Below are 8,738 nucleotides of genomic sequence, written 5' to 3'. Positions count from 1 at the left end.
TATGTTTCAAATTTTGCAAATTTCTACTTGAATTTCTGTGTAGTAAGTTCATGTGCTTCTAAATGAAATTTGTTACTGAGAATCTATGACTGAAAGTTCATCTTGTTAAATCTAGCATTACTAGATCCCTTTTCTAGAATGAGTACTGGATGTACTACGTATTTGGATGCCTTTTCCCAACAATTACAAATGGTTTTGCCAGCTCCCTGTGTTATTCATCTGAAATGAAGTAGTTGAAGTGTGTCCTACTGTGTAAATATTGACAGAAGTGTTATTTTCCAGGTTGCATGGTGTGAAACGTTTTCACATAGTCATCAATAAGCACAATGAATCAACTGTTTTTCGAAAATAATCAACTGTTGGATTAAAGGGCTACATGTTTATTTTGGAAAGAGATTAAGGTGCTACATTATACTGCTATTTTCACCAACCAATAGCTGAATTAGATGATCAAATCCAGATGTGATTATGCCTTTTAATTCCTTCTTTTTGAGGAATTTCCTTCTCCTTGGATGCAGGTTGAAGCTGAGTGACCAGCAGTTGGCAATTGGCGTCGTCTTGGGCAACACTCATCGGACAAAATGGATGAAACTTTTTGCTCTTGCTTGTTTGTCTTACCACTATTTCAGTTCAGACATGAATTCGTAGTATTGGTCAGTTCAGTTTAGCGCTATATATGCTTGATGTGCCCTGTTGGTTCAGAAGTAAATCAGGCAGTGTGCCTATGGGTTATTGGGTCCGGAAGTAAGGCATTAAACTCTTGATCTGTTTCTGTCGTGTTAACTTTGCCTATCCGGCCGTTCCACCGATTACCCAACTGGACGCATGTGAGATCGTGCTACATCCTTTGTTGAGTTATCTGACTTTTTTTTTCCTGCAAAAAAGATGAAGTGGCCGAGTCTTGTTTTTGGTAATAGTCCAGTGAAATGTCACTGCCCATTGCATATTGCCCTTGACTGGATTTGGTGGGTGATTTCTTCCCATCGTCTGCACGCTTGTTCGTCCGTCGTCGGAGTAGCATTTCTTAGGCTTTTGAGCTTTGATGAAGCGCACAATGTTGCTATCAAGAAATGACCAGCACAATACAGTACGTACAAACGTGCGCACGTTACAAACATTCGCTCGCCGATCGATCTCCGTGCTGTCTGCCCTGGCCAGTAGAGCAGCCCAGCACGGCGGTATGCCCGGGCCGTTCAAAGGCTGCCTGCCTGTCACCGCCCTGCACCTCCGCCGTAGCTCTGCAACCCCAACTGCCAAAAGATTCCGCACGCAAAAGATAGCCAGCGCGCGTACACCTCAAGCGACGCCCGGTACGACTCCTCCTCGCCTGCTTCGCTCTCTTCCTCCCTCCCAACTCGCCACCCCGCGGTCTCCGCAATCCGACAGAGTTCAAAGTTCAAACTCGTACTAGTACTTCAACAACCAAACCCCTAAACCCTAGCCCTCGGTCCCCATTCCCACCCAACCAAGTTCCTCCGCTCCCCCTCCGACCCGATGGTCATCCTGAGCCGGAAGGCGACCGCGCCCGCCGCCGGCGACGACGGCCTCCCGCAGGGCGCCGCGCTCTCCCTCGCGCTCGCCGCGCCGCCGCGGGTCACCACCGTCAAGCTGCGCCCGACCGCCTGCCCCGTCGACCCGGACCCCGCCTGCAGGCACAAGTCCCCCGGCGTCCTCGCCGCCGACCCCTCCGGCCTCCTCCTCATCCTCACCCCGCCGCCCCTCTCCGAGCGGGACGACGGGGAGCTGCGCACCAGCCGTGACGCCAGAGGCGTCGAGCGCACCATCCGCATCGGCCGTGTCCCCAGGCCGCGCTACGTCGTCTGCGACCTGTCCTCCGCCACCGCCACCGCCTCGCCCGTCCCCGACCCCCACGATCTCATCTTCAACAACGACCTCGGCGTCATCGCCGCGCCAGGAGGCGGCGGCCGCTTCATGGTGGTCGAGTTCCAGACCATCGTCGGCGGCCGCGAAGCCACCCTCCTCTGCTTCTCCTCCGACAGCGGCAAGTGGGCCAGGAAGAAGGTCGCCAACCCCCTGCCGCGTTGGATGTGGACCTTCTCCGACATCGTCTCCCACGGCGGCAAGCTCTGGTGGGTGGATTGCGTGGCGGGCCTTCTCGCGTGCGATCCCTTCGCCGATGAGCCGGCCGTGGAGTATGTCCAGCTCCCGGCTGGGGACGTTCAGCACGGCCATGGTTGCGGCTACTGCGCCGAGAGAGAGCTCGGCTCCCGCCGCGTCGTGCAGCTCAGCGACGGCGTCTTCCGGTGCGTCCAGATGAGCTGTGCAAGCCACGGCGCTCCCAAGGTTTCCATGCGCACGCTGGCTGATCCGAGCACCGCAGAGTGGACGTTTGAGTACGAGGCGAGCTTTTCTGAGATCTGGGCCGCTGACTCGTACAAGGCGGCGGGGCTGCCGAAGAAGGCCCCCGTACTCGCTCTCGTCCACCCCAACAATCCAGACGTGGTATACTTCTTCCTGGAACAGCGCCTCTTCGGCGTCGACATGCGCGCGAGGGAGGTCGTGGAGTGCGAGCCCTTGGACCCGGCCAAGTCGCAGAAGATAGGCAGCTACTCTTCCGGGCTCGTTTTCCCATTTGACCTTCCTCCCGTGTTCTCTGCAGGTGATTTTTCTCCTAGCTTGCATGGAACTCTTCCCCGCGCTGGTAGCACTTTCTGTCAATTATTTTGTTGAGGTAAATATACCAAAGGTCTTAGAACTTGCATGCGGCGGTTATTTTGGTGCACAAAGTTGCAAAATACGTGTTTGTGATTACTAAACTTGTGAGACTGTTCAAATACAGTCACTCTCTCTGTTCGCGAGCGTATCCGTCGATGCCAGCATGGCATGGGCCCGCTGTCAATGACACATGGATGCATTTTTGCACAAAACCCCTTCTTCTTCTTCTTCTTCTATGCAAAATAAAAAATCAACAATCGATGGGACGAAAAGTTTAACTGCCAGATCTCGAACCCCGACCTAATGCTAGTACAATACAGGTCACACAAACTGCGCCACACATCTGTAGACAGCTATTAAGAGTAACTAAGATTAATGTACAAAAACGGAAGCGCTCATGGAACAGAAATGGGCTGTGGTCCGGTGACCCATTTTGCACTTGTTTATTTTTCAGAAATTTGTAGATAGTATGCAAATTATAATGCCATTAATAAGATAATTTCAAATAATTTTCATGTATTATTCTAAAATAATACTTATGAATTATAAAAATGTTTGCATAATAATAACACAAATAGTTTTTAAATATTCATAATAACACCTATTCGTTTTATTTGAGAAATTCGTGGATCAGAAAAAATTGTTCATGTATTATTTTCAAATAATATTGTTTGTGCAATTCAAAATATGTACATGCGTTAAAAAAACTACATGGCATTTATAAAAATGTTTAAACACTGTGAAAAATATTCATGTAAATTAAGAAATGTACATTGCATTTAAAAAATGTTGACACATTTCAAAAAAAATTGTGAGTTTTACACAATGTACAATTATGCTCGCATGGTTCAAAAAACTGTTCGCGTAGTTTTTCTATTGCATGAACATATTTTGAATTACACGAACATTTTTTACAATGTTTAAACATTTTTTAAAATGGCACATACTTACAGAGAACAAGAGTGATAAAAACATATACATTGTCTATCTCTAAATTACATCACATGTCGCAGTTGCTTGGTGGTTGGCTTATGCGCGAGTGAATCTCCATGTCACAGGTTCGAACCCACCGGTTGCACTTTGCATTCTTATTATTAGAAGACATAAATTTCTTCATTATCACTTTTTGGATCCACCCGGATAGGATATACAGTATAATATAGTAGTGCAAAGTAAACACATGATACTGTTGGCGTGGTGGTTGTTCAATCGTGCCACTTAGCAGTACGTCCAAGTATGGAACCCCGCCGCCCCACTATTTTTCTTATTTTAGGGGTTCCTATGTAAATAAAAAAAGAACTGCGGGCTTTTCTATAAATCTATCATACAAGAGCAATTACGGTGGCTGACAGCGGGCTCGTGCCATGCTGGCGTCTACGGATACGCATGCGTACGGTGAGAGTGACTGTATTTGAACGGCCTCGCAAGTTTAGTGACCACAAACACGTATTTTACAACTTTGTGTATCAAAGTGACCGCCGCACGCAAGTTCTAAGACCTCTGGTGTATTTACCTCTATTTTGTTGCTCTTCTACTGGATGTTATGCCCTCTGTTACAGAACATGATCATGTGGCGTGTGCGTATGCGTATGCATTTATGCATAACAAACAAGCTTACATTAGGTTCGACCGTTGTAGAGTGTGGATTGGTCTACTGCTTAGAGCTTACCATATACTCCCTCCGGTCCTTTTTAGTTCGCATATAAGGTTTGACTGAAGTCAAGCTTCGTAAAGTTTGACCAACTTTGTAGAAAAAATTGTCAACATTCACAATCTAAAATCAATACTACTAGATGTGTCATGACTTAAAGTTTCATATTATATAACTTTAGCATGGCAGATGTTGATATTTTTTCATATAAATACGGTCAAACTTTGTGAAGTTTGACTTCAGAGAATTCTAATATGCAGAATAAAAAGGACCGGAGGGAGTACCGTTGAGCTAGTAGTATGTGGACGTTTCCTCCAAGCCATCTATTTATTCCTCATTTATTTCCAATGAGACTAACTTCATTTATTTTGCGGAAATTTCACACGAGGCTTAATTGACGTATTTGCTGACATTTTAGTGTGAGTTAGGAATAGAAGTGTGAATCATATATCTAGTTTACAGGGCCGTGTGCATGTGGATTGAATGGCTACTTTAGCTACTTGTTCTAATGTGTGAGTGCGTGTGACTGTGTGTGTGGTACCATTAGAGGCATTAGCTAGCTTGATGCTATGGTTCCTGTATTATCTTTGTATGTTATTTCGTTGCTGCATAATTCATTTGCCGCTTCGTTATCAAGTGTCGGGTCATGAGCAATGTGTATATACATCATGGTTTTAAATAGGGCGCTATCTCGACGCTATAGCATTTGGAGTGGCATCATGCTAAGCCATTTTGCGCCATTTAGCATGCTATAGCTCCAATTTAGCATGCTAATGCTTTTATCGCTATTCGCCATATTCCGCTATTTAAAACTATGGTATACATAAGATGCATGATTCTATAATTGTTATTTTATCATTTGCTGCCACCTTGTTTGTTTTGCATCTTTATCCAATTTTTCTAAGCACTACTACTACTATAGTTGTCACCAGGAAATCCACGAGGGACACTTTTCATTGCCTTTCAGACCTTTTCTTTTGATTGTAGTGATATCACAACACTTAAACCGGCTTTTGTGTTATTTTGGTTGCCCAATTTGAATTTCTTGAGAAAGACATATTCTCATGAACATTTACACAGCACCTTGAATTACCCAATTTGAGTTTCCTGAGAAAGGCATATTCTCATGAATACTCTTCACTTCAGTAACAGACTAACTGTACATGTATCAGTACTTCACCTATTTGGGAAGCCAAGTGCCATTATATCGGATTTGAGTGTTAGCATATGGGCAGTAGTTAGGCATACAGGGGCATGCACTAACATTTTGTGTCTCATGAGAGTTAGGATGAGGGTGATTTTGTTGAAAATATATCCAAATCCACTCTTAACTATACCCTTTTGGCCTGTTCACTGATAGCTAGTTTATTTACTGGATATAATCAGTTTGGTGCTTGATGAATCTTTCTATAAACGATCCTACTCTTCGTTGTTGGTATTTGATCCAAAGCTGAAACTGAGTGCATGCATCTTATTTCATTATGGGCAGTTGTTATCTGCTACTGCTATTGCCAATTTATACATTGTACCTTGTTAATGCTTATGTTTAAACTAAGTACAAGCTATGAAACTAGGGGTTAAGACTAGATTAGAGTGATAGGAAAGCATGTACGTACATTATATAAAGAAAATTAAATTCTAGTGAAGAGGAGATTAATTAATAGGATGCAGTTACTGTTTTTATTCCTCTTTTGGGCAAAACACTGACATTTTGAAACTCATTTTCCTGGCATTATGTCAAGTTGTTTAAATGTTTCCCTAAAAAAGTTTGAATTATTATATTTGAATTATTATTGTTATTAGTTCTTGAGACAGTGTCACTCTTATATACTACCAAGTTTCTATTGTATCGGATTACAGTTTCTACTAGTATTTCCATAACTGGAAACTAGCGTGTTTTATTCAAATACATTGCATGTATCCAGTATTTTGCCTAACATCTCTTAGCTTTGGTTGAAGGTTCATCAGGGTTGAGTGCTGGAGATGGCGTGACTGAAGCTTTGGTTGAAGGTTTATCAGGGTTGAGTACTGGAGATGCCGTGACTGAAGCAGCGTCAACCTCAACGGCTTCTGCTCCATCCGGATGCAACATAGTTTAGCAGGGTGGGCGTTCCTCTTGCATTGTAAGAAGCTCCGAGCCAAGTGAAGTTTGTTGCGTGTCATGACTGGTTATCATGTAATGGGCTCCGTTTGCCTGTGAACAACTGGATATGTTTTGCTACTTGTGTCCATGGTAATTTCCTTTTCGACCTGGACCAACATGTACTGATACTATGGCTCATGGTACTGTATGGCCCATTTCACGAGCTGCCCTGACAATGTGGAAGGTTCTATAAGTTTGTTATTGTTATATGCCTCTACTTACTTTTTTGACAACACAATCTCCTTTTATTCATTCACTGGCACTCCCTCGGTTCATGGATATAAGATGTTTTGGATATTTTAATATGGACTACATACAGTCCGAAACGAGTGAACAAACCCGAAAGTGCTCTTTTGATTCTGAGCTCACATGCTCCCTGATAGAACAGTAAAATCTGAAAAAAATAGTAAACAAATTCAAAAAAAAATCTTATTTCTTTTTGTGATAAATATTGACGAGTGTTTTAACTGCCCGCAAAGTTTTGTGATGAAATAACATTGGTGTAGGTCTGGCAAAAATAACAAAATTGATGCTCCAAAATGCTTCCAACAATAGTCTTTTTGGCACATTGATTTTTTTTTCCAAACCTCCACGAAATGATTGTTTGGTCGCTACTTGAACTTGAGGCCTTCTGTATTTATGTTTTGCAGTTTCATAAAGGGTTAGCGAGAAACACGCAAACCACCCCTCCCGAGCACCCACCGTATACCAGGAAATCCTCGAAAAAATATTGCCCTCATTTCTACTTCCTCCGTTCCCAAATATTTGTATTTCTAGAGATTTCAATGAGTGACTAGATACAAAGCAAAATGAGTGAATCTACACTCTAAAATATGTCTACATACATCCGTATGTTGTAATATTTGAAATGTTTAAAAGACAAATATTTGGGAACGGATGGAGTACCATTTTTAGGTCATTGACGACCCAAAGAACTTCATGCAGGTGCGCCTCTGGCCCGCCCAGGACGAAAAAAATCCATTTTTATCATAATTTTGTCATAGAATAGGTGCCCACCATATCCATGATGATACGTGTTGCCACAATTATCGTCACTTCCATGATAAGACTTTTTTTTCGTTCGGACCATAATGTCACGGATGTATCTATTTCCTGTAGTGAAATATTCAGGGAAAATATTGGGTGTTTAATGCCTAAACCTCATTTGTCCCCAAGGAATTTCTTTCTGCTACCATACTAACCCCTCTCTCACTGTTGTTCGGGATAGCATTCCATGTTATCCTTGCTCTTTACCTTCTCCCTGATCGTTCTACGTGATCTTGGATACCTGCAGGGCCTTAGAACGAGAAGAAGACAAGACACAGCCCCGTTGGAATCAGATAAATACAAATAACATCAAATACGCAAAGTCATTCTAGTGATCACATGCACAAATACATAAGGTCGCAAGGCCTTGCATCAATACATTGCCTTACCGAATTACTCACGCGGCTATCGGATCGCAAGATGAACTCATTGAAGATGACATCAAGATAAATTATTGATTGATAATATGTCTTAGAATAGTTGCTAGATGCGATACACTAATTACAATTGAAGATGGATGGCTGCGGTGATGATAGTGGCGGAGGCTATGAAGACGAAATGGGAAATGGCGGCTGCTAGGGTTGGAAGATGGTTTTTGGTTCTACATTTCACAAAATTTTTTTTTGAGTCTAAACACACTTTATTATTCAAATAAGTTCATAGGGATACAATGAATGTCTGGTGGGTTTATAAGCCACAAATGGCGCCCAAGATCCAGACCGAAAGCGTGCTTAGCGAGACTATGCGCCTCAATATTGGTGGATCTACCTTCGAAGATGAAGGTACATTGATGAAAGTCTCTTGACGTTTCACTAATCTCTTTGACGATGCTAGCATACGTCCCTCCCGTACCATTCTTGATGTCGTCTGCTACTCCCTGGCAGTCAGTAGCCACAATGAAATCGGACAGGGCCAAGTCTGAAGCTAGTGCTAGCGCCTCCCGGCAAGCCAGTGCTTCGAGAGTTGCGGGCTCCGTGACCCCCTGTATTTTGATTGTTGATGCACCCAAAAACTGGCCATAGGAGTCTCTGCAGATTGCGCTGAACGAGCCATGCAGGTTGTCTCTCGAGACCGCTCCATCAACTCTTATCTTCGCAAACCTCGGCGGTGGAGAGATCCACCTCTGCCTTGGTTGTACAACATTCGGAGCTGAATGCGGAGCACTCTTCTTCGGTTTGCAGTCCTCCAACTCTCTGATGTATCTCATGATGAAGTTATGCG

At 43.6% G+C, this 8,738-nt stretch overlaps 1 protein-coding gene across 6 annotated transcripts; it reads left to right on the top strand.

The window, feature by feature from the left end:
• Positions 1-1,292: 1,292 nt before the first annotated feature.
• LOC125543493 lies at positions 1,293-6,677 on the top strand. Of its 6 annotated transcripts, XM_048706864.1 has the most exons (4): positions 1,293-2,463; positions 2,621-2,692; positions 3,690-3,734; positions 6,287-6,400. In XM_048706864.1, the coding sequence occupies exons 1-3, from the start codon at positions 1,495-1,497 to the stop codon at positions 3,717-3,719; spliced, it is 1,071 nt and encodes a 356-aa protein (XP_048562821.1). In that variant the 5' UTR covers positions 1,293-1,494; the 3' UTR covers positions 3,720-3,734; positions 6,287-6,400. The 6 variants fall into 6 exon arrangements, with proteins under 6 accessions (XP_048562821.1, XP_048562822.1, XP_048562817.1 ...); XM_048706865.1 differs by lacking the exon at positions 3,690-3,734 and having other exon boundaries at positions 6,287-6,677; XM_048706860.1 differs by lacking the exon at positions 2,621-2,692 and having other exon boundaries at positions 1,295-2,620; positions 6,287-6,677.
• The last annotated feature ends 2,061 nt before the right edge of the window (positions 6,678-8,738 follow it).

The sequence above is a fragment of the Triticum urartu genome, chromosome 3 (genome assembly GCF_003073215.2).
Source record: "Triticum urartu cultivar G1812 chromosome 3, Tu2.1, whole genome shotgun sequence".
Lineage (NCBI taxonomy): Eukaryota > Viridiplantae > Streptophyta > Magnoliopsida > Poales > Poaceae > Triticum > Triticum urartu.
Note: the sequence above shows the minus strand (reverse complement) of the source record. Positions and strands in the feature narration are given on the sequence as shown.

Bases quoted from the DNA above. Each gene is read 5' to 3' on its own strand.
- LOC125543493 (XM_048706860.1), top strand. From the start codon at position 1,495: ATGGTCATCCTGAGCCGGAAGGCGACCGCGCCCGCCGCCGGCGACGAC. The intron at 2,621-3,689 runs GTGATTTTTCTC...CACATGTCGCAG, and splicing joins TCCTCCCGTGTTCTCTGCAG to TTGCTTGGTGGTTGGCTTAT. The intron at 3,735-6,286 runs GTTCGAACCCAC...CTTTGGTTGAAG, and splicing joins AGTGAATCTCCATGTCACAG to GTTCATCAGGGTTGAGTGCT.